At 47.0% G+C, this 25,496-nt stretch overlaps 1 protein-coding gene across 2 annotated transcripts in view; it reads right to left on the bottom strand.

The window, feature by feature from the left end:
- PLXNC1 (plexin C1) overlaps window positions 1–25,296 on the bottom strand; it is a 142,068-nt gene extending 116,772 nt beyond the window's left edge. For both annotated transcript variants that reach the window (XM_029204686.1, XM_029204687.1), the window contains exons 1-2: window positions 24,187–25,296; window positions 6,476–6,616 (exon numbers count right to left, since the gene is read on the bottom strand). In XM_029204686.1, the coding sequence (XP_029060519.1) occupies window positions 6,476–6,616; window positions 24,187–25,245 (1,200 nt within the window). In that variant the 5' untranslated portion in view covers window positions 25,246–25,296. The remainder of the gene's footprint in view (window positions 1–6,475; window positions 6,617–24,186) is intronic.
- Window positions 25,297–25,496: the final 200 nt, after the last annotated feature.

The raw sequence follows: 25,496 nt of genomic DNA, 5'->3' as shown, positions 1-25,496 counted from the left end.
CATAAGAGAAAATGCATTCAATACACACACACTCCTCGGGCATGATGTGGATTTTCATCTATTGCTTCCAGCATACGACCTTAATATAGATCTAATCTGAAGTCAACCTGAGCCTCTGCCACGTATATTCTTACATACCCCTTCATCCATCTCAAATGTCACCTCCTCTGAGAAGCCTTCCCTGGTCACCTTTCTACCGTACCCCACTGTCCCTCTCTACACATCACTCTGTTTTCTCCACAGCACTTATCACCATGTGAAATGACTTCATTACTGGTTAATCCATTTAGTTGTTTTCTGTCTTTTTCTTCCCACCATGAGAGCAGGGGCACTGTTGGTTTTGTTCGCTTTTATATCCTTGGCACCCAGAACAGTGCCTGGCACATAAAAGGTGCCCAATAAATATTTATTAAATGAAAAAACATACTCTATTAGCGTTCAAGATTTTATAGGGCTCTTCAGATTTTTCCAGCTGCAGCCCGTGTGGAAAACAAATTTTCCCCGATGGAGAACTTCAGTGAGTGTCAACATATTGTTTCTGTTGACATCTTCCTGAAGCCTCATGGCAGGCGATTAACTAGCCTTGGGATTTTCACTGCATACAAAAAAACCAACAAACAAACAAAACAAAAAAACCAACAACAACCCTCCCAGCTACAGTCCTGAAATGTATGGTGTGTGAGACTTCCACACCATACAATTAGCTGCATTACAAGTACAACACCATCCACGGAAAAGACAGCCTGGTGAGGAAAATGAGGGGGAGAAAAATTAAACAAAAGACTATTTCTGTTTTTTTCTTTACTATTAACATGACATGGGAAAGCCATGGGTGTTCAAAATGCTAAAATATTTTACACCAAATTTCTTTTCTTATACCTCACTCTGTGAGGCTGACCAGGTAAAGGGTAAACCAAACATTCTTCTCACTTATTTTTTTTTCCATCAGCAGTTTCTAAGAAATGCTGCAAAGGAGACTTAAACCACACACACACACACACACACACACACACACACACACACACACACGAGGAAAGCAAGGTAATTATCCAATAGCATTTACTGTGCTTCAGTAAGTAGGAGTAATAATAAAAATGAAATATAAAGATTAAAGCAAATTACTCTCTGGTTTCCAATCTACTGATTTTGATGTAAGTAGTAAGAGAAGCATACAGCCTGAACCATGAGTTCTAGATTTGTGGATTACACGGGCGAATTTGTTCCGAATCGGGGAGTCCCTGCACACTCACACACTGGAAGGAATGAGATGGGGGTAAACTTGGACATGACTTTCTCAACAGCCAACCACGGAGCCCACTTTCAAGTTCTGACAGTTCCCACTGCCTTTACTTTTTGGTCTGCTCCCTCAGCTCAGCGTCCATGCCCCCCCCCCACTTCCAGCCCCAGGTCCTGTCCTGGGCTTCTCATGGCCTCCTCTTATTTGAACATTCTGTATAATGTTCAGAATGTATAATGTTCAGAGTATAAATAGAGCTTGGCTTTAGAAAAGACCTGTTTTTGTTTTCTCTTATTTTTCACTCGAAAACTTTAAAAACCAGCGTCAAGGCAGACTCTTCAAAGGTTATACAGTTTGGAGGCAGGAAGAACTTTCTGGAAATGGGCTGAATCTCACTCCATGGTTTGGATAAATGACATCCACTAGTAGGAGCAGAGTTTGGAGAGCTACATAGGTAGCCAGTCCGGACTCAGCGTGGGCGTGGTGCTTCTCTGCTGGATATGGGGAAAGAGCATGATATGGCTTCCTGAATCCTGAACCCTGCTTTAGGCCTAAGGATGTTGGAGACCCCAACCCTAGCCTCCTGTTGCTGGAGCCATTCTAAAAATCAACTTGAACACAGATTTCCTACCATTGCTCTAAAGGAGTTCACTGGGGAAAAGCAGGGGTTCCTAAGGGGGTTCAGAGGCTCCCAGGAGCTACTTGTAGCCCCAAGAGGAGAGGGCTCCACCTTCCTCTAACACAGAAGTCTGCACTCAGCTGGGTTGTCAGCAAGCTGTCCCTAAAACCACAGAAGCCATAGAACCTTCTCATGAAACCTCAAATACTTGCATCTTGATGTTAACCCAGATATTCCGACACTAGAAAATACAAAATAAAAACCAGTTCCACAAACTCTCCCAAGCTCTAGAGAACACATCTGAATTATCAGTGCAGTTTGTTTGGGAGACTGGTTGCTTCCATTCAAATCACCTTGAGCAAGTTACCTAACCTCTCAGAGCCTCAGGTTTTTTCATTTATAAAGTGGGAATGCTCATAGTATTGAACTAGTAAACCCATGCAGACACTGGTTCTAATGCCCGGCACATAGTAAGAGCTCAGAAATGTTAGCTGTTATTATTCCTCGCCTACTGCCTTCTTCTATTCTTTGCTTACAAGAAAGGTTAATGGGCATGGGTGAAGTTACAAATTTCAAATTTCACTACTTATTTTACCACCCGGAAAAGTTCAAAATATTCAATTCTGCCCTTGAAATAAGGACCATTTTCTACATGCAACAGAGTCAGCTCAAAGGAATCCAAACTGCACCATAGTCTGTACCACAAGCTGGAGAAAGAGCACGTGTTTATAAGAGTGAGTACACACGGCAGCATCCTGGCCACACAACACGTGGGATGTGAATTCCCAAAAACGGAGTTCAGTGTGGCTCTACTTTTTCAGCTGATCTCAGTAAGGATGCTGACGGCTGAAAAATTATAGCATGCAATCATGCTCAGAAAGGAAGTAAAATGAGGAAATATCCAGAGGAAAAAGTGACTGGACATAATCTGTCTCACAACCACTAGGATGGCAAGTCGATAATAAGGGGGCAGATGAGATATTCGCAAAGGACGCTTTCAGTTCCAAATTCCTTCAGGTTTTCTAAAACCTTACAAAGGGATTTAGAAATAAAAGTAGAAGAGGGCAGTAAAGGTATTAGCATATTGTGAAATCTTTAATTTTTCCACTCATCATCAATAACATCTTACCTTCAGAGGTAGTGCCAGATGACTCGGAAGAGTGCATGTCTTTAAAGTCACTTTAAAAGTGATCCAATATCTCGGCTTAAGCTCAAAATAATGTTTCCGTATAATAGGATATGATACAGCTATTTTAAAAGACTTTACAGTTTGCTGTAACTTTTTAATATAAGCATTTTCCCTCATTAACTGAAGAAAAAAAGGATGCAAAACTGAATAGAGTCTGACCTCAACTATGTAAAAAAGAGAGTCTTTTAGACTGACAACAGCTGCCTCTACATAAGAAAACTGGGGGTATTTTTTCTTTGCTTTCCCCTCATACCCCGCTACTCTGCAACTTTCTCCAAGAGCGTGCATTACTCTTACAATAAGAAAAAAATCACTTCAGTAATATGATATTTAAAATTGTACCAAACTCTATGAAAACTCTGTGAGGTTTTCAGAGATTTAGGAAATCAGAGGGTCCGTGTATGTGTTGGTCAAAAAGAGCAATTGGCCCCCAAATGCTATTTCCTGCCTCTCCTCCAACCAGGCATATAGTACAGTGCCTGGCGTCTGTCGAAAGGCCATCAACTCTTGATCACCAGGGAAATTGAAGAGTCAGGCTGTGGGTGATCCAAGCCCCTTCTTCTCCTGCTCCTGCAGGCTGCCTTGGATTGGCTTTTGTTTTTCGCTGCTCATTAGTACCTCCACTCTGTGGCTGAAGAAGCCAAGCTTGTGTCTATCAATGTTCGTCTTTTCTAACAGTTCTGGTGACGAGTCTGGCAAGGGACAAGCCTGAAGTGTTTGAATACAGGGATCTGGAGATTCTCTGTGCCTTCCAAATCGTCTACACAATCCTGGGGCTTCAGGACTCTGGGTGATTTCAGGGGCTGCACCCAAGCATCTGTACGCAGGATACATAGGGGAGTCTTGGGGATGGCTGGGCTGTCCTCGGGAGCCTGGCGGGGCCCGGTCAGCTCACACTCTCCCCTCCCAACCTCCTCCTGAGGGGTAGAACCTTCCTGAGGGAAGCTGGGGGTGGGGTTTGACTCCCAAGAAGTTATCATGCCAGTGAGGTATTCCCTCAGCCAGACGGTCTGCCTTCTTCTCAAGCTGGGATTCTTCCCTGAGCTTCTAAGAACCCTGAACCCGCTCCACTCCCACTGCCATGTGACTCCCTAGCAACATGCTTCCCACTCCCCCCAGAGAACCCTCACAGAGTGGTTGCCCGTGCCTGAGGCAGAAGCTACCAAGTCAGTGTAGCCTGAGACATAACAGTGTGGTCTCTGAAGTGCTTCCCGGTTCAAACCCCTGCTCTGCCATGGGTGACCTTGGACAAATCGTGCAGCTTCTCTGGGCCCCGGTTCCCTTATCTGTAAAATGAGAAGAGTGTGTCTACCTCACTGAGTGGTGGAGGGGACTGAATGAGAACAGGTAGAGTGATGAGCACTGTATAAATGTTAGCAGTCACAAAACAAACAGAAAACCAACCTGCCCTTGTTACTGGAACCCTAAGAACACAGCCACAGATGTGGCTTTTGAAGGTGTAGCCCGTACAGATGCCGAGGAAAGTGAGACTTGGGTCAGCCGTCTCTTCCTCAGCAGCCTTGAAGCTGCAGCTCAGTTCCACCCCTTGGCAGCACAGCATCACTAAACACCGGCCAGCTGCACACGAACCACTGGGGTGAACAAACAGGACAGGCGAAACCAGGCCGTCCCATGGGAAACTATTTATAGCCAGTGTTCCTTCACCTCCAATTTACCATCTAACAGTTTGGTTGGCTCTGCTTTGGGGAAACAGTGTTCTTGTCAAAACACTCGTCAAAAATATCCCAAATCTGAAGAGATAACTGGCAAGGAGACCCAGTAAGGATTGATGGAAACTTCTTCCGCCAGGCGAATGGGTCCAATTAGTCTGACCAGCTTGGTGTAGCTCCAGACATTGCCTCACGGCACTGAGCAACTTGTATACAAGGACTGGTGGGTATTTACCTTTCCCCAGGAAATAAAGTAACACAAAAGGAAAGATGATCAATGTATATTTTAAAAGCATGTGTATACAAACAAACCCCCTCCCATATGTTACTGGGTTTCCTCCAAAGAAAACAGATTAAATCAAGTATCTACCAGGCACTCAGCACTGTATCAGGCTGTGGGAATTCCTGGCCCCCTTCTCAAGAAGCTTAAAATCAAGCTGGGAAGGCAAGACAAACACAAGTGCAAAGGTTAGGCATCAAAGCAAGACATTTGTAATGAGCCAAAAGAATGATACAGACAATGAGTATTTCAGGAGATGAGGGAGAAATGTGATCACTCCAGGCTTCAGAGTCCTCAGAGAGGAGGCGGAGTTTGAGCTGAGCCAAAGCATAGATATGCAGGATTCAGTAAAGCAGAGAAAAAAAGAGTGCAATCCAGGAAAGGGGTACAGTGTGAGCAAAGGCGTGGGAGCAGCACACAAGGCACATTTGGAGAAAGCAAGCAAGCAAGCAGGTTTGGCTAATTAGAGACAACCGGAAGAGAAAGGGGTTTCTTAGGTCATCTAGTACAATCTCATTTTACAGATGAGGAAATGGAGGCTCAGAGAGGTTAACAGATTTACCTCAAGTCACACAGCTAGTTATCAGTGGGAGATCAGCTGAGAAAACAAATCTGTTAATATTCAGTTTAGAACCTGAGCTGACAGTAAATTGACTGGCTATAGAGAGGCAAAGGAGAATCCGCCCAGGGTGAAAGAAACAGTGCAATTCTCAACCACGAATGCTGGCAGAGGTCACAGAAGGTGCTCAGTAAATGCTTGCTGAAGAAATTGATAACTGCTATATAATTTCAGACAAGTCATGTGTTATCTCTGAGTTTATTTTCTTCTCCTTCCCCCGGCACCTTTCCCCCAGTGAATAAAAATCTCAACTCGGCCAGTGGTGTATCCGCACAGTGGAAATAAACAGTTCTCAGAGATAAAAGGCGAGCGGAGCCTCAGAGGGTTTGAGATTTCTAACCTCTCTGTGGTGGGTGTGGGTAGGAAGGTTAGAAAATGAACCACCCCCTCTGCGGGTGGCAGGTGGGCTGGGGAGAAGGAACATCTGTTTATTTCTTCTTTTTAGCCCTATAATCTTTTACCTCTTTGAAGTTGTGAGAAATCAGGTGCTTTGTACATTTCCATTATAAAGGAGATAGAATTGAAAAGTTAAAAGTCTCAGGAGGGTGAGCCTGGATGCGGTAGGGGCCAGGTCCCCATGTGCCTCACCCAGGCAGCCTGTGAGTAAGGAAGGGAACCGTTTTGGCAAGTTCCTAGGAATCAAGGGGTCTGCCACTTCCATACATGAGTAGGAGGTTATTACAAATAGATTTCCAGAAATTTCTTTCAGGCCATTTCCGTGAGGGGAGGTGTCTCCGGGCAGTTCACAAAGCAGTTGGTATGGTCTTGTGTATAACCCAGAAGCAATAAAAAATACAAAATACAAAAGCACAAAATGGATCAATACTAAAATCGACATGGAAGAAGGCACAGAAAACTAACCTTAAGTAACTGGCCATTTCCAGTCCCCAAGAATAAAACAGTCCTGTTCATTACCACGGTGCCATAAACGGATGTCAGGTCGGAATGGATCAAGGTAGATGATGCGATTGGTTGGACTCTTTCAGGTTGATCCTTGTCATTCTGAACATGCACACAAACGCACAAATAAAAAAAAGATAATTTTTAACAGTGATAATTCTCATGATGATAAAATGTCACTCATGCCCACCTGGGAAGGATCCTTACTGGAGCCCCAAATACATTTTCTTAGACAAGATCCCCAGGAACAACCTTTTATCCCCTTTATCGGCAGAATCACCACGCTTGTCCAACCCATGGAAAGCCAATTGTTTACTGTGTATTAACATGTACTGATTGCCAGCAGTGAGCTAGCCATCCATTTAACACTCCTCCAGCTGATATATGAAACTGAGTTCCCCATTATTGCCAAAAAAGAGCCCACCGCTGAATTGGGAGGGAGACAGTCTTATACATGGCTGTTTGCAGGATCATGCTGAAATTTATTTTAACAAGGGTTTGGCTTCTGTGAGGTTAAACAAGCCAGTTCCAGAGATGTGAGACGGACCATCCTATTGGGTGTGACGGCAGAGAGGAGGGACTCTGGATTTACAAGAAGAGTGCAGTGTGTTAGCCCAAAGACAGGGTAGGTCATTCAGAGGGCAAAGAGGGAAAGAGAGTCATGGATGGTAGGTAAGACAGAGCCGCAGGGCTAAAGAGGAACCAAGCACAAGGGCTGCACCCGGTGCTGATGTTCTTGAAGAAGAAATGGAAAGCCTAACTCTCAACCTGAAGGCATGTAAATGGTCTGAGGTTCTGAGCACATGGAATCACTTGCTCGCTCCTGATCATTAAATAAAGCCCCTCTTTAAATCCGGAGCAGACAGTGTGTCCACCAAAATGTCTTTTTCTTCCTTGTTTAAAGGCATGGAGTGCTTCCTGCTGCTTCCTGCTTTCAGCGACAGGAAACCGAGTTTGTTACACAAATCTCTGGAAGATAGGAGCTAGAAGGAGTCGTTGCCTTCTGCAGCTACTGAACAGTGCGATAGCATACTTTATCTGCCAGAGTTTGGTTCCCAACTGTACTAAGGTTGGCGAAGGCACATCTACGCTCCAACCAATAGGAGAGCCAGCAAACTTCTGTAAGCATCACCGCAACTCCTAAAACTGCCCCGTTTGGAGAGGGGAGAGGTAGGAAGGGGGAGGCTAAGACTTATTAACTTCATTATATTACTGCCGACAGTGTTTATGTCTTTCAATTTATTATTAAATATTCATTATTTTTAAACCCACCAAGTTTCATTAACATCTACACTAAATGGATTCATGGACTAAATTGATTTCTGAAGCCTTTCAAGTGCCGTCTGTATTTCTTTGTTGAAGTTACACTGGGAGGAAAAGACATGCTGGCAAGGATTTCGCCAATGTGGTGATCTCTGCTCAAGGAAAAGATGTCATAACCTAAGAGAACGTGGCTTATTTGCATACAATATTCCATAGTGAACTCAGTTTAAGAAGATTTTTAGAAAACCCATTGGAGATTTTTTTTTTCCTGTTAAAAATATACTTTTCATACAGTCGGGGAAGATGAGGAACTGTCCTGTTAAAATGAAGCTGAGAAAAAAAATCTCTGTGGGTCTAGAATCAGAACAATAGATCACTGTTTAGGTAAGGATGCCTCGTGACCATGAGCAGAAAAAAAGAAAAGTCGGTGACCTTTAGATGTAAAAAAAAAATAAACCCACACCACACATCTTGCTTTAAAATAAAACCAAAATTGTTCAAACTTAAAATCGGCTGACCACGCCTCTTCTTTTTATTAAATATTTGAGCATCTCAGAAGTGCTTAACTCAGAGAATTGGACGTCATCTCTGCCTGGGCATCTGGAATGTTCTAACACCACTATCCTTGGCTGGAGGACTCCGTTTTCCCTCATCCCACGAAACAGACAGAGTAATGACTGTGGACTGTTGATTATCCATCCACAAGGACCAAATGGGATAGTGTCCTCCCACGTCTGGTATACAGTAGGTGCTTAATAACTGTAGCTATTTAGATTAGCTAAGAACCGTGACATCACAGTTAGTCTTGGCTAAGGTGGGATGAGATATTGTTTGTGAAAGACTGACTCCAAAAAATCCCAGAAGTGGCTCAAAAGCCGAAAATGAACAAGGAGAAAATTGCTTCTAAATTACTGTCCCATCCTCTCTAGCATCCTTCCCTGGCTTCTGACTGTTTCTCAGTAATTGAAGTTTTCCAAATTAAGTCCTGGATCAATAGCATGGGTTAGTAGTAGGGCCATTAAATCAATGTTCCCGAATTTGAGAGCTGGTGGCATAGAACAGACCACCTGGGACTAGGGGTCAGAGAAGTTAGGTTTGCATTCAAGCTTGGTTCTCATCCTCTGGGTGATGTGGGCAATTTATCGAACCCTGCAGGGATTGGCCTTCTCAGCTGTCAATAAGGCCAATGGTGTCTGATCGGTAGGGTAGTTATGAGGGAGAGATAATAATGATGGTAGTAATAACAACATGTTGATACATGCTAGCTGCTATTATTATTAGTAACTTGCACTTGCTGTGTGCTGCTTGGAATATTTTATAATACTCCGACTAAATAAGGATAGTACAGGGTAGTGAGCTGGACCTCCAGGCTTTCGGTCCTGGCTCTGCCACGTTCTAACTAATTTTGGGCACATTATTTAGCTTCTCTGTGACTCAGTTTCCTCCTCTATGCAATGGAAGTGACGATAGCAGCATGTATGTCATAGACTCATCATGAGGACTGAATGAGTTAAGACACAAGCCTAGGTAAAGCTCAGAAGAACAGCGTCTGGCACATAGTAACACACAATCCATGTTTGCGATCATGACCTTATTTAAAAACACAAACGGTTGATGCCACACCTGTGGCAGTTATGCCCACCTCCTCCTTCGCCACAAAACCCTAATTTTGTTCAGGTAGCAATAAACCCAAGCCTGGGAAACCATGATTAGTCTAAGCCACACAGTAATCCCATTCCCCGTTGCCTGGTACTTGCTTTCCTACCCCTTAGAGCTAGGGGTGGCCATGTGGCCCAGTTTGGGTCTGTGAGATGCCAGAAATCCACTGGAGGAGCTTCTGGGAATAAGCTTCCTCCTTGATAAGAGGAGGCTCTTGAGGAGAACTCATTTGCCCCTCTTCCCTCACTTCCTCCCTTCGGAATCTGTGATGTGAGGCTACCCGTGCAGAGTGGTGACAGCCATTTTTGCTTCCATGACATTCAAGATGGAGCATGAAAACCAACAGATTGGTGCAAGGGAAGGACAAAAGACCCTCGGTTCCTGAGGACACCACTGGGCTCAGACTTCCAAGCTTTAAACTTTTTACTAACAATGATGTTATGGTTTAAGCCGCTGCTAATTGCTTGCAACGCAAAGCAAGTCCCTGTGTAAGAAATGAGAGTCATGGCTGGGGACACGGCACTAGACTCTAGCTTTTCCTCAGCTGCAAAGGACCAGGAACCGGCCAAGCTCTTGTTCCTCTCACCCTGGAGGATCCTGGCCACAGTCACGATTGTGTAGCCAATTACAACAGCGAGCCTGGAAGAAAATAGGAAAGAGCGGGCTTGGACCTCAAGTAAACTCGAAGGGCTGCTCTGGCTGAATGGAAATGGATTCTTTTGTGCTGGAAACACACAGAAATGGACAGGTCCCTGTGAATGGAAAAAGAAACCCTCTGAATGGCTTTCTTTTGCACATTTCAGCAAATGCAAACAAAAGAAAGACAGGCTCCAGAGAAACCTGCTCACAAAAGTGAAATTAATACCTGGGGAGCCAAGTAGAAAAAGGGAGAAAATAGTGCAGTCGGCCCCCTGTGTCTAGAGATTATTTTTACTCTTTTTTTTTTGGCCTATTTTCTATCATGCCCTTCTCTCCCTTTAGGGCATAATCACTAATGTTGCTCTCAGCCTATTCTGTCTAGTTTATTACGTGTAATTTATTTCTGAATTCCGGCCTCTGCTTGTTCTTCTGTGTGTAACAAGGTTAATGCCTTGTAATGATGCCTTTGCCAGTTCTGCACTTCGCGACAAAATCCGATCTTGATTTAGCTCTAAACCTTGTCTCCCCTTTGGGCTTTCTTGGTTCCCTCAGAGTTGTCACTCTGTGTCTCCTGCCTGCCGTGTCTAACCACACGTCCCGCCTACACATGAGCCCGCTCTCAGAGGGAAACTTTCTTCAGTTCGAGGAAAAAGCTACCTTGTCTCAAATGATGTTTGGGCTAAAAAAGAGAGAGCCTTGGGCTTGACACACCAAAGCGGAACCAAGGCTACTGGGAAGGGGTGAGTGCTGGGTGTGTGTGTGTATGTGTGTGTGAGAGAGAGTATTCAGGGAATACTGGGCACATCACAAGGGAAACAGCTTGACCTCCTTGTAGCTCCTTCATAAATCTTTCATTGACCATAAACAACCCCCTGCGTGCACTGCCCAATTTCAGGGGGCACCAGCCATGAACTCTAGGGTGTGAATGGCACACTCTGGATTTGAGTACCACGTGGCCCCGCCCCTACCACGTGGAAGATGGCCTGACTCAGCAAGGATCACGCAGAGCGCTCACAGCCTCGCTGCAGCTATTATGGGAACAGCTGGAGGAAATGTACACAAAAGTGGCCCCTCAAGTGTTGGGGAGACAGCAAAAGTCAAGTCTTTGATCCCCCAAGGTGATGAAAGGACTTCCTTATTTTGGTTTTTCTTTATGGGGCCAGGGCAAATACCAACTGGAACTTCTTACACATTGATAAAAAGCCTCTCGGGCAGGTAATTTTGTAGTCTGTTCCTCTTTGGCATACACTTACGGGAAGCAGTTTCTTCATCATTACTTACCCAGGGGCCTACTTGCAGTTAGGAAACCTCAGCAGGAGTCCTATGCCCAAGATCTGGCCCTGCTCCGTCCCTGACAGGCTGCTTGATTTGGGCAAGTCCCTGAACATCAATAACCGAATCTGTAAAATGGACCCAATAATACACACGCCCTGTCTATTAGCATTGTTGTGAGGCTCAAATGAAATCACGTGTGTGGAAATAATTGGAAAACTATCTTTATCAAGCTAGAGAATGGAAAGAACAACTATTCACCCAAGTTAGATACTGATTTTCTTGGCCGTTAAGGCGCCTGTCGCTTTTCTTTATTTTTCTAGAGTATACCGCACCGATCAGGTTCTAACTTTATGGCACCTGATGACCTGAAGGAAGAATTAACCTTGGGGACTCAAATGATCCAAAGGAAAAGTTCAAAGTGTGCAGGAGGAATAAAGAAGGGAAGTTTAGGGACATACCTGGGCAGCCTCTATACCAGGCAAGCATGGGGGGGTGTGCAACTGAGCCACGGGGAACATGCAAAGTGGTGAGGTTTGTATTTCACATCCTCCCACGGGCTCTTCCACCTGCTTCCCTCCCTCCAAGGCCCCAGTGTCCTCCAACCTCCCAGGCCTTCCTACTGCCAAAGTCCCACTCTCCAAGATTTATCCTTCCTTTTTCCTGCTTTATACTCCATCCTCCATCTAAATCTCCATCCCTCCCATGTGGCTACTTTCAGTCAATTACCTACAAAAAGACAACCTGACTCGAACAATTCACAAAAATATATGAATTGCTGATAGTGTAAAAAAATGCATTCTCCTAGATTCTTAGAGTTGGAAGAGACACAGTTCCACCATGTTCTTCCATGAGGAAGCTACTGGCATTCTAGATGGGATATTTCTTCACTATGGGGGCTGTCCTCCATGATGCAGGACTTTTAGCATCCCTGACACCTGCCCAAGAATACCAGTAGTGCCCCCCCACCATCATTTTGACTTCTGCAAAACCTCCCTCTCTCGCACTGCTAAATACCCTCTAAATAAATGGCATCATCTTCTTTGAGAACCTGTGGAATTGCTCCCAAGATTTCAGAGTTGCTAGAAAATGATTATCTAGACATTTCTTCCCCCCAACTCTCTCCCTCCCTATCTTCCCCATCATGGTGAATGGTACCAACATCCACCCTCAGCTCCTCTCTTTCCATCAGTCCCCACACCCAGTACCTGAAAAATCTCAGCTGAATTTCCCAGCAATCTTACATCTATCTTCTCCATCTCCATGGTTTCCACCCAGTCCAAGCCCCCATCATCTCACTCCTGATCTACAGCAAGAGCCTCCTGGTTTCTCTCTTTCAACCTACAATCTATTCTCCATCCAGTAGCCAGAGTGATTCTTTAATGTATAAAGTAGCCCACGTTACTTCTTTGACTAAAATTCTTCTACGGCTTTCTATCACACTTAGAATTAAACCCAAATGCTTCCCCAGGTCCTATCTGATCTGGTCCCTGCCTACTTCTTCAAACTCATCCCTTGTCACTCTTCTCCTTCACTCTGCTTCAGCTCCCACAGTGTCTTTCTTTCAGACTCTTTAACATGTTCCCATCTTTCTGCCTCAGGGCCTTTGCATGTGCTATTTCTGCTACCTCCCCTCTCTTCACACCTTGTAGGCTTTTTTTTTTTTTAAGTCTTTCAGGTTTCAAGTTCAATGTCACCTCCTCATGGACACATGACTATAGATCATCCTATCCCTATGCCAGTAGTTATTCTGAATCATAATTTGTTTCCTTGAAAATTTGTTTCCTTGAAAATAATTATAATTACATTGCTTTAAATTTTTTTATTTAATGTCTGTCTCCCAGTAGACTCTAAGCTCTACAATAGTTTATCTTACTCTACACTCTGCAGCATATACCTCAGCATCTGGCATGTTGTTAGCTGTCAATAAACATTTATTGAATGAATGAACGAATACACGGATCAGTATTTGAATGCTTTCAGTCAATATCTCACCAGGCAACCCTGGTACACTGCTAAGTAGGTCTAATCATTACAAAGTTCTACAAAAGTTCATTACAAAATTTGTCCCTTGCAAGCACTGGGCCTTGGTTCTGCCTTGGGGAACGATACTAAACTACCCCACACCTGCTGCCATGTAGCTTGGCCTTCTCTAAATTTCACAGCCATAGTTCACTGACAGTTTGCAAAAGACAGTTCCTAGGTCTTTTGCCATCTCCATCTATAGACAGTCTACAGACTCAGTGTACTTAAAATGAGGCTCTAAGTAAAAAAAATACTTCAGGTATTTTCATATCCTCTAACCAAAGTGAAGAATAATAGCACTGTTCTCATCCCATGATTAGAAGAGCATAACTTGTGGACTGTTGCATTTGGCTAACTCTTTAAAACAGAAATATTGAATACAGAGTGGTAGCATGGAAGAGTAGAAAGAACAAGAGATTTAGGGTAAAGAAAAATGTGGGCTCAAGTTCAAGCTCTATTACTTATGAGCTGTCTCTAAGCAGTCATTTAACCTTTCTGAGGCTTCTCCACCCACGCACCTGCTCCATCCAGTCCATTTATGGAGCACTTGGCTCTTGGCCAAGTGCCTGACCTGTAAAAATCCAGGTGGGACTGAACTCCCTATTGTCAAACTAAGCCAATCAAATGAGTTTTGAAACAAAATGCAGCATCTTGTCATTGGTTTTCTGACACACACAGTAACGGAATGAGTGCCTGGAGTGGGGACCGCACTGACATCCACAGTTCCTGCAAAGAATTCCGGGAATCCATGAAACCAGATGAGAAAAAGATCCTATTTTAGCGAACTCTGACTGAAATTCAGCATTTCATTTAATTATGAATGCAGACCAGAGTCATATTAACTGAACCTGTGACTCTGTCATCAAAAGAAATCAGATATTTTCATATCATTTTATAGTTGTTGCAGGTATCTCAAAATATCGTTTGTGCTTATCGCTACTTTGAAATGATGGTAGTTACCGCTGCTAGGTCTTGCTATTTAACGTGCTAAGATATATTACTCTATTTCAAATTGGAAAAAACATTTTGATATATCTGTAGATCAATATAATTGGTTCATTTTGCAACTCTCTCTTTTTATTTTATGTGTTTAAAACCACTGCTCTGAGGAGGGATCTACAGGCTTCCCCAGAGGTCCACACCACAAGGGCTCCACGGGAGGGAGGGGCACAGAGATGTTGCTAAGCCCAGGAGACTGAGACTGGGTGACACCTATAACTACCAGCTGCTCTGGGCCACCTAGCCCTCCTGATGCCTCAGAGAAGCAAGGACCAGCACGTGGAATCCAATTTCTAAGATTGCTCGCTGATGGCAAAGGAACCTCAGAAGGACGTCAGTGCAGAATAATTAGGAACAGTTGATGTGTGAGAGAATATCCTTCTCGAGTAGACTCTTCCAAGACCAGGCTGGAGGGGCAGGAGGGAAAGACCAGGAATCCCGCCTCATTGGTGAGGGAGTCACAGGGAAACTCCCCTCTCTTTAGGCTACCTGGCTTTTATTCCTCCTATAAACACAGCTCCAGGGGCTTGGGCTCCTCTTGGAAGCTCTTATCTCGCCGAGCTGTAAGCACATCTTCTCCACTAGATGGAGAGCACCTTCCTTCCAGTTCACCAAATACTTATTGAGGGCCCACCGTGCAGTAGACGGCATTCTGGATGCCTGGGAAACACTGATGAGACGCCCCTGGCCACTCCTCTCCAGGCACTTACAGCCCCAATGGCACCGTGTTGAGCCCAACACAGAGCCTGGCCCACAGCTGGCACTCCATAGGGGCTGACAGAGTGGATCCCCAATTCCTCACTTCCTGGCCAACTGCTTGCTTAATGGCCCTTTCTGCAGGTCCCAAAGATATCTAAAACTCGACGAAAATTAAACTAATTGGTCACCAACACCTCTCAATTCTACATCTTAAAAAGCTATTTCATTGAACCCCTCCTCTCCACCTGCACTGCCACCACCTCAGTTCAGGTCTCCAACACGCTCACTTGGATTACTGCGGCCCACGCAATCCATCTCTTTCTCTCCACGTTCGTTGCGGCCACCGCTCTAGACCAAGGCAACGTTATTTCTCACCTGGACTACTTCGAGAGCCTCCTGCCTCTGCTGGGGCCAATCTCTCATTCATGCCCCAAAGGGCAGCCATTTATTTAGGAATTCAAATCCAGTGGTGTCGCTTCCCTTCAAAGGCTCTTCTAAGCTTTCAGAAAAAAATATAAGCTCCTTCCCACTGCCCACCAGAACTACAGGATCCTCTGCCGCTTCCTTCCCCAACCTCTTCCCCCGACACTCTCCCCTCTCCACCTCCCTAACTCGACCACACTAGCCTTTGCTTCTTCAGAATGACCAAGTCATTTCCCCTTTCGAGGCCTTGCACTGCTCCCCAGTTCCCCTTGGGGACGTGTACAGCTATCCTTTCTCATCTTCCTGGTGGCAGCTCAACCTCCTTAAAGAGAACTTTCCCCAGCACCTCAACTAACACGGCTCTCTTACGTCCTGTTATTTCTCTCAGGGCCCCCATCTCAGCCTGGGCCTTAATTTTCTCATCTGTAAAATGGAAGTAACGACATTACCCATCTCATAAAGTCGTGGTGAGGATTAAACGAGTTAATATTGGTAAAGTGCTGACTTAGGACAATACTTGGTGCGAAGTGAGTGCTTTAGGAGTGCTAGCTATCATTTTAATATAAAAATAACCTCTTTATTTGCTGCATATTTATTGTCTACTCTGTTGATCATTGGTAGAAATATTTCCTCACAGTGCTTGGCACATAGTAGGAACTCAAGAAGTATTTGTTGGTCCTTCTAATCAGCGGTTTTGCCTCTCATCTTGTCTCATCCATTCTTCTGAGTGATCTCTCTAGAACACAATCAGATCATGTCCGCCTATAGCCCTGCTGTTGTCCTCCATCAGCCATGGGCCATGGCTTTCACACCCTGCTCAGCAGAGTCCCAGAAGTTCCTTTGAGATGCCACAGGGACAGGCAGGGGGTGGGGGTTGGGCGAGTTGCAGGATTCTGGGAACCTCCCCACCCCTGCTTCACCCTGAGCCCCGGCACTTGGCAATGGCCTCACCCAGAACAGCAGGTCAATGATGATTTATTAGCCTTTTTCTCATACTGAGCCTCTGGTTTAAGATTTGAGGCCCAGGTTTAGAAAGTCTGAAAACAACTGACCATCAGGATAAAATCCAGCCATCTTGGCCAGTCTTATTAAGCCCTTTGCCATCTGGCCCTGCATGCTCATTTCTGGACACTCCCCAGCCAGGGTGAGCTACCTGCGGTTCACAAGCTTATTCAACTTCCCTCTTGTGCACAAGCTGTGCCCTGTCTCTGGAACTCCCTTTCTTGCCTCTTCTACTTGGCTTTAAGCCACAGCTCCAGCATCACCTCTCTGAAGCCTCCCAGGTCCTCCCACCCTGAGTGTGACACTCCTTCTTGGGGTTTCTGCACCACCTTTTTGTTAAATCTCTCACGATGTCTTAGGGCAACGTGAAGGTTTGTTTTACTCTCACCCCTTCTGTTACAGCAGGCATCGGTAAACTACCCGCTGTGGACCAAATCTAGCCTGCTGCCTGTTTTTCTGAACGACCCCCTGCCAAGCTAATAGTTTTTACATTTTTAGATGGTTGAAAAAAATCAAAAGAATAATATTTTATGACAAGTGAAAATTATACATGAAATTCAGATTTCTGTGTCCATAAAGTTTTACTGGAACATCCCCGTGCTTGTTCATTTATATGTTGCCTATGGCTGCTTTCACACTTCAGTGGCAGAGTTGAGCAATTGCAACCGAGACTGTATGTGGCCTGCAAAGCCTACGATATTGACAATCTGACCTTTACAGAAAAAGTTTGCCGACTTCTGCAATAAGAACATTGGCCAGAGAGGTGGGGTGGGGATTGCTGGGGTCAAATCCCCCTCGTAACTCCTCTGAGGAGACACTACGTGTAACTGTTGATTAAACAGTCAAACCCATCAACTACAGAAACAATAAAACTTGAGTCACAATTCTATTTGGTTTTGTGATAGTATATAAATTAGTATTAATTTTCTATCTTGATGAAAATGCTAAGAAAAACTATGCGCGCAATTGATAAAAAAAAAAAATCTTACCACTACCATGCCCCTGCTCCCACAAACAAGTTAGACCCAGGATGCCTACAAACTGTGCCCCAGCGGACTTCGGTTTTTCTCTGAGCAGGCCTCAGTGATCATCAGCTATGTGCCACCACATATTCAAGGAAGACAGAGGTAGGCCATGGAGAAGCCTGAAGGGAGGTAGAGATGATTCCATGCTGCTGTAGTCAACATGGTGATCACGGTGTGGCTCTTCCACCTTCCCATTCCAAGGCAACCCGCCCACACACCTACCGGGGACCACTGCATGATGGGCTTCCTTCTTCTGACTGGACCTGGGGTCAGTACCTGCCCCAAGGGCAATGAATCCCTACCCTGAACGAGGGCTCATAATCTGGAGTGAAAGGATGGGTTGGACCCCATTCTCTCTCTTTCCTGGTAATTTGAACTAAATAACATAGAAAGCTGTTGCCAGTTGGTAGCCGATGCAGAAGGTTAAATGCTATTGAAAGGCAGAGTGGGGGGATCAGGTCAGGCTGAGGCACATTCAGGTGGAGGGGGTGAGGGGCAGATGTTTGAGGAAGCCGAGGTGGTCACTACGTAGCAGGACTGAGGGAAGCAGCCACGCTAAGTCACGTTGACAATGAAACCTTAGAATGAGCATCCACCACACTTCCTGCTGTTACACCCCTTTCCGTTGCCGGGAGTCCAGACCCCCTTCCCACTCTGTATCAGCCCCATCCTAGCACTCCTATATAGTCATGATAGTAATGATAGTAAATACATACACAGCATTTACTATAGGTCAGGTAGCGCTCATACATATTAACTCATTAATCCAGACAAAAATCCTATGAAACAAATAGGATCCCTACTTCTAGATGAAGAAACAAGCACAGAAAGGTTAAATAATTTGCCCAAGTTCACACAACTGGGAAGTGGCAGCTGTGGTCCCAGTCGACATGGCTCCAGAGTCTGTGCAGGCAACCACTGCACAGTACTGCTTCTCCTCCTAGATCTCCATGTAATCCCACCTGTTTCTATCCACTAAATGCCCCATCCCCTTGTTTGAGCTTGCTTATGTAGATCTTTGTTTCACGCAACCAACCGTGCCTAATTAGGATTGAAACTGGTATCAGGATTGATCTTTGTAAAGACCAGATCCTTCAAGAGAATTTTGGTGTGGTGTACGGCACAGTAGAAGGCTCTAGACATCTTCCCCCGCACCCCACATCCTGGAATGAAATGCAAATAGACTGCTGTCCGAAAGGGTGAAGGAGCTAATTTAACTATGACCTATAGATTCTTGAGACTCCGACTCTAAACTCAAAAACAGTTAAGACTTCAGAAGTTTTTCTAGGTATTTCCTTTGGGCAATTAGAAGAGGATAAGGAATATAAGGGTAGTGGAATTAGCTGGTTACTTTAGATGACCCTAAGTAAAGCTGCAATGAAAACAGTGGCACAAATTCTTATCCCAGGTGCCTCACGTGGACAAGGGAAACTTGATACCTTACAGCTGTGGTTCTAAAAGCTGAATGTGTATTAGAATCACCTGGAGAGCTTGTTAAACCACAGATTGCCAGTCCCACACCCTACTCTGAGTTTCTGATTGGGGCCCAAGAGTTTGTATTTCTAGTAAGTTCCCAGGTGATGCTGAATGCTGCTGGTCCAGAGACTACACTTGAGAACGCTACAAGTTCTTGAGGGGCTTTGTGCCCTACAGCACAGAGCCCTCTCCTCTTGTCCACTGAAAAGTACGATCATGCACGTTATTAAATTATACCAAAGAAGTGCCAACCATGCTGGGTTTCTATGGTCAAAGTTAACTCCCAGATTGGCAAGACCAGAAGCCTGGTGAGTCCAATGAATGGGGATTTCAGAGGAGTGGAGGATGCCAGTTAGGCTCGGACTAGGGAAGAAAGAGGCCCCAACACATCAGACACCAAGAAAAAGACAATGGTTAAGGGAGTATGAGGTGGCCAGGTTCAGCAAAGTGTGGCTGCCAACAACAGAAAGCATCCCCAACATGATCCCCCATTTACTAATTCAACAAGTATTTCTTAAGGTGCTATGCTAGGTACTCTGGGTTCAACAGAGAACAAAATGTTACAAGGTTCCTGACCTTCTGGGGCTTGTATTTTAACTGTGGCTGCTAATAAAGACAAGAGCGCCTGTAACCCAGACTTAACAGGTTGAGATTTCTGGATTTAGTTTATGAGCTAGCTCTTCTGTCTGAGAAGAAAAGCTGGGAGCCCTCCTTTAAGGTCCTGTAAGTCTCTCTGAGGTCGTTTGTAAGCCTGAATACAAAACGTGCCGGCACTACCTAGAAACTGACAACTGAGGAACTGCAACACTCCCAAAGTCTGAATTTCAAGTGCTCAAACATGCAGACCCAGAAACCCCGTTGGCACTCAAGGATTCTCTGTTCTATCGTCTTATGCCCAGCAAACAGCTGATCCCAGAGCAGCTGCAAGGGCCTAGCAGGCTCCATGTAGGACAGGATTGACACCAGAACCCAATGTCTGTGAGGCTGGACTGTCCATGGCTGTGTGTTACAGGCCCAGGTCCTCAATCCTCTACCATGTACCAGTTGTGGAAACCAACCAAAGCTCTCCAGGCCTCAATTCCTCATCACAAAATCATAATCGTGAACTACAATCCTTGCCCCATAGGGTGATTATGAGAATCAACCAAAAATAAGGCATGTGAAGTGCTTAGCACAAAGCGTGGCCATAACAGTCATCCAGCAGTAGTCGCTATGATGGCTTTTCCCTCTTTCTAAGTGGTTGTTGGGCTTTTTAAATCTCCCTTGTGTATCAAATGTGTGTATGGGGGTAAAATTCACCATCTAGTCTGTAGACTGCAAAGTGGCTAGACAGGATCATAACAGAAACTAAAGAAGAAATAAACATTGCAGGAAGACTGTGGATTTTGAGGTCAATAAGGGTCACTGCCGAGTGGCCCTGGGACATCACTTCTGCATGCAGTAGCTAGAAGTGTCTTGGGTTACTGTCTGCTGGAGAGCATGTGAGTGTTTTGTGGTTGTCTGCATGACAGTTAAATTATGTCAGGCTTTGGAATTATGTGAGTGTGGAGGAAGCAGGTGTGTCTCTCCACAAGTGGTAGAATGAACTAGAAGAGTCAGTCCTGTTGGCCAACACAGTAGGAAACATGCCACCCTCAGTAACTACAGAGGGGGTGGCCACCACGTTTAAACCACAAGCAACCCCAGGACCCAACTATGGCGGCCAAACAATCTGGAACAATCAGACTTCAAAACTCAGGTGTACACACTTTTCTACCATATGCCAAGGGTAACAGGAGTTCAGAAACAAGAGGAAGTTAACTTGTACATCATTTGAAACATTCCCTTTTTATGTTAACCCAAGCACATAGATATGTTATGGAATAGAATAAAAAAAAAATCACCTTAAGTTTTAAAACACACTTCAAGGGGCACCCTCCAGCCTCAACCCCATATCCTAGGGGAGGTTGGTTACTGCCTCTAATTAGGGGACTTTGAAGGGAAAGTCTGAAGCACCAAAGTGGTGGAAAGAATACAGAAGTAGATATTGTGAGACCTGGGTTTACGCTGGAGGCTCTGATGCTTCCTTTGCTCTCTTGAGCAAGTTGCTTAAGTGATCAGCTTCTCATCAGGTAAATGAGAATGTTCCTCAGAGAATCAACCTTAGACTTGATGAGGGCCTCAGAAGAAGTAATATGTGAGGAAGTGCCGTACAAATATTTATTAGGATTATTAGAGAGTGTCTACAGAATTCGGCTGCCTGGGCACGTTCACAGGCTGAAGCTCTCCTGCGATAGTTGTGAAAGGAGATTCAAAGTTGGAGGCAAGACAGAAAAAGTCACGGCCCAACGTGTGAACGGCTGAGGACACACTCATTGCACAAGCATCTTGTAAATTAATCTTTAGCGGGAGAAGCTGAGGGCCAGCAAATCAGCCAACAAGAGATAAGGAGAGAACCAAGAAATGAGAAAACACAACCCAGTCACTCCTGTCACTTTCCTACCCATGGTTGACTGAAGATGAAAAATAAGAGCGAGTCATCCAGGGGTAGCAGGAGAAGGCAAGCAAATCTAGCCCCTTGTGCTTTGCTGCCTGTGGATTACTGTTAAAATGACTGTGTCTGCTCTGGAGGAATCACTGTTAGAATCTACTGAGGCTCCCTCTAGAGTGTTTCAAGTTTTGTCTATCTTAGGCACCTGTAATTCAGCATGCCTTTTCCAAAACACACTGAAAACCTGAAAATAAAACACAGAACAAATGCAACCCAATGACATCATTGTTCTGAGTGACAACCAGGGGCACACTGATCCCATAACCCCATTAAATGGGGCTGCCACCTGCTATTGTCCTTTCAATGGCAGAATCAGTGGCACCCAGCACAGAGCACAAATATTTGTGGAAGTCTCTTACCTGCCTATTTAATAGATTAGAAAATTGTCAGCGTTTTCATCAAAACGGCCGCCTTTTTTTTTCATTCAAAACCTCTCCTGAAATTCAATTCCACTAAGGCTTTTTAATTCATAAGAGCAGCAAGGAATTTACTTAAAGAATCATTGCAAAACTCCAAGCTCCTACCTGTGCAGCTGTGACAAGCTATTGTTTGAACCAGAGTATATTATTTAACTCGGATGACAAGCTCAGGGGGTAGAGACCCCGTCTTTCAGAATCCGCGGCTCTGAGCACACTGGGAGCTCTCCATAAACAACGGCAGCAAGACGTGCTGTGGGGGGACCTACCTTAATTATTTATTTTTCCAATTCCAGATTTTTGGCAGCAAGTGTTTATCCCTTGCTTGATTTCCAAGGGGCAGCTACCTCCCAGAAGCTCCCCGTGAAGATGGATCAACAGCTCTCTGACTTTCCCTTCCCCTCATCCGAGCGCAAGCAGGAACACCTGATCAAGCCAAAATGTGGCTTCTGAGTGAGTGCATTCAGGGTGCCTGCTGGGTTTGGAAGGGAACTAAGTCCTCCAGGCCCCAGTGGGTAGAGAAAGGCGGTAAAGAGAAATGTTTTGGCTCCACACATCTACACAGCTGTCAGATGGCAAAGCTTGGACTTCCACTGTTATCACCTGCTGCGGGCCTCCGAGCTGTCTTGTCATTAACCCCGGAGACCAAGTGTGCCTAAAGCTCGACACCAAGTAATATGTAGGGGTTACTTTCAAGTCTTTCAACGGAGAGGTCGAAGGTGATGATTTTTGCCAAACTTGAACAGTTACATAATAAGGCTCTCACAAAGACAGATATTAAATGTTAAATTATACTTGTATAGCAAGACGAAGTCATTTAGGGAGCATTATGTGTTATTTATGCTTTAAAATAATTATAGCAGTAACTAAATGAAGGTATTATGCGTGTGCCCCAGTACACAAGTAGTGGGCAAGGAGGAAGAAGCAAATGACCATTCTAAGGGGCCTTGCAAGAGACCTGTTTTTTCTTTCTGGGTAATAGGGCTAATATTTGGTAAGATGTGCTCTGCGTGGGTGGGGATGGGAGTGTCTTTCCATACACTTATTAATATACCTTACAGCCAATGTTCCCTCTATGCTTACACAACAAATGTACCAACACAGCACGTTTTTCCAAGTGGAGACTTCTCGCCTTCCGCTCTGACGCATTTTATATCAAAACAATGGCAACACCTGTAGCCGTTCATTTCTGCTCTCTGATTTCCGTCCAGTTATAAAGGAGGCGCTCAGCAGGCTCCCCTCTCAGGAGCCATATGTGGACTTGACGTGCCAGCAGCCTTGGAAGGAAGACGGCCACGGAGAACTGCACAATGGCTCCATAATCCCCATCAACTGAATCCTCTTGAACCGCCGCTTTATTTTCCAGTCAAAGAAATGCCAATCTCAAGAGTCAAGCTGTGGCTGCCCTGGGAACCCAGGGGAAACCTCTTCCGTTTGCCTGGGAGGGTGGTGCCTCCGAGCCGCGCGATCTAGTCAGGCAATCTGGAGCCCAGAAACTGCCTGAAGTACCCTAACACTTTCTCTTGCTCTCCCCTCTAGGGCGAGGCTTTTTACCCACAAAGCCACCTCCAGCCTGCTCAGCTTCTCCCCCCAGCTGGAGATCACAGCTCACGCTCAGCAGAGCCACAGCCCCGCCCCCTTGCACGGGGTCACGCTGAGGGTTGTTCCCGCAAGCCTGAGCCTCTGTTCCAGGCTAGCGCTGACCCATGTCGAACAGGCTACCAACTCCTCAGACCAACATCACACGTGTCACGGGGTTGGTGGGGGGAAGATGGGGGGCACAAAGACTGGGGTGTGGCAAGTCCTTTAGGTCCTGGGGCTTCTCTGCCTAGGGCACTGTGTTTGGTAACGCCGTTGAGGGCAAGGCTCAAAGCCGCACGCCCGCTAAGACCACACACCTAGGGAAGAGATTAGGGAAGGGCGGGGGAGCGGCGCGGCGAGGCTCAGACCCAAACAAGCGCCCGTGTTTGGACAGAGAAGGATGGCAATGGGATGCAGCCACCAGAGTTTTGAGCCTAACTCCTACCCTCGCCACCTCCCTTCTTACACTCCCTCGGGGACCTCTGGCCGTGCTTTAGAGTAGCCCGAGGTCTCGGAGACCGTAAGACAACGGCCGTCGGGCGGCCGCCGCCGGGCTGTGTAAATCCGGGACCTGGTAAAGGTCAACCCCCTCCCTCCGGCTCTGCCTCGCCGGTGGCTCCGCAGCAGGAGCGCTCCCCGCAGCGTCACGGGGTTAGGACTTACGCAGTGGTTCTCAGCCTCGAAGTCCCAGCTGCAGGTCTTGGTGCGCGCCTGTATCTCCCTCATCCTGAAGAGGCAGAGTGCCGTGGTGGCAGGGGAGCGCCTCTCCTGGTCCCCTCCGGTGGCCGCGCTGAACACGCCCGCCCAAACGTCCAGGGCCTCCACCAGGCTGGAGGAGAGCAGCAGGCGGCGGCCGTCGGGGTGGCCGTGGCCGCAGTCGAGGGCTGCCTGGCCCTGGAACAGGACCTCGGAGCTCTTCGCGATGCGCGCCATACTGGGCCAGCCGGTGGCGGCGCCGCTCGTGTAGTTGTAGGGGTAGTAGGGGAAGTAGACGCTGCCGTTCCAGAGAAAGGCGTCCACGAAGTGCAGGCTACCCCCGCCCTCGCGCAGCTTGAGGCGTCCCGTCTCCTTCGTGGCCAGGCTGCGCCCCTCCGTGTCCTTCAGCGCGATGGCCGTTTCGCGGTCGGACGCCGCAGGGTTGCAGCGGCTTGCCGTCTCGGGCTCGGGCAGCACGTAGGTGGCGGCCACCGCCAGGTACCAGCTGTTCGTGTCGCCCGCGAGGTACACCACGCCGGCCGTCGAGCCCTGCGGGTGACACGACACCACCTCGGTGCCGTTGCGCAGGGAGCTGCGGCTCAGATTACCCAGGGGTCGCACCTCGCAGGCGCCCCGGTCGAAGGTCCAGCCGGTGAGCAGCAGCCCCCCGAGGCCGGCCGCCCCCTCGCGGTAGGGCAGCAGCAGCTTGCTGAAGCTGCTCCCCGGCCGGGGCCGCGCGGGGGGCGTCAGCGAGACGGGCTCCGTGCAGTTGCCCGCTTGGTCCCGGTATAGGCGCGAGAGCCTGTGCTCCAGGCTGTAGTCCAGCTGGTCCAGGCAGCTGCCGCTCGCCACGAACACGCCGTCCTCCCGGCTCACGGCGATGGCTCCGATGGCTTGCTCCGACCGCCACACGGGCTCGTCCGCGCCCCGGCCGGGCGCCGCGAACGCCAGCAGATAGGCAAGCAAGGGCAGAGGCGCGGCGGGGCGCTGGGGGCGCGGCGGTGCCTTCCTCCGGGAGACCTCCATGGGGTTGGGGGGGCCGCCCCCGGGCAGGGCGCGCGGCGGCGACGGCGGCTCAGGCGCGCGGCGACTGAGACGCGGGCGGCGGCGGCTCCTGCGCGCGCTCGGGCTCCTGCGGCCGCCCCATCCCAGCAGCTCGCCCGGGAAGGAGAGCGGGGAGGGCGGCGCGCGGCGGGCTCGTTCCGGCAGCCTGTGCAGCAGCGGCGGCGGCGGCGGCAAGCCCTGCGCGCTCCGGTGCCGCTTCCTCCTCGCCCTCC

The sequence above is a fragment of the Monodon monoceros genome, unplaced genomic scaffold (assembly GCF_005190385.1).
Source record: "Monodon monoceros isolate NGI ecotype Baffin Bay Population unplaced genomic scaffold, NGI_Narwhal_1 Super_Scaffold_6, whole genome shotgun sequence".
Taxonomy (NCBI): Eukaryota; Metazoa; Chordata; class Mammalia; order Artiodactyla; family Monodontidae; genus Monodon; species Monodon monoceros.
The sequence above is the reverse complement of the archived record's forward strand: the minus strand, read 5'-3'. Positions and strand labels throughout refer to the sequence as shown.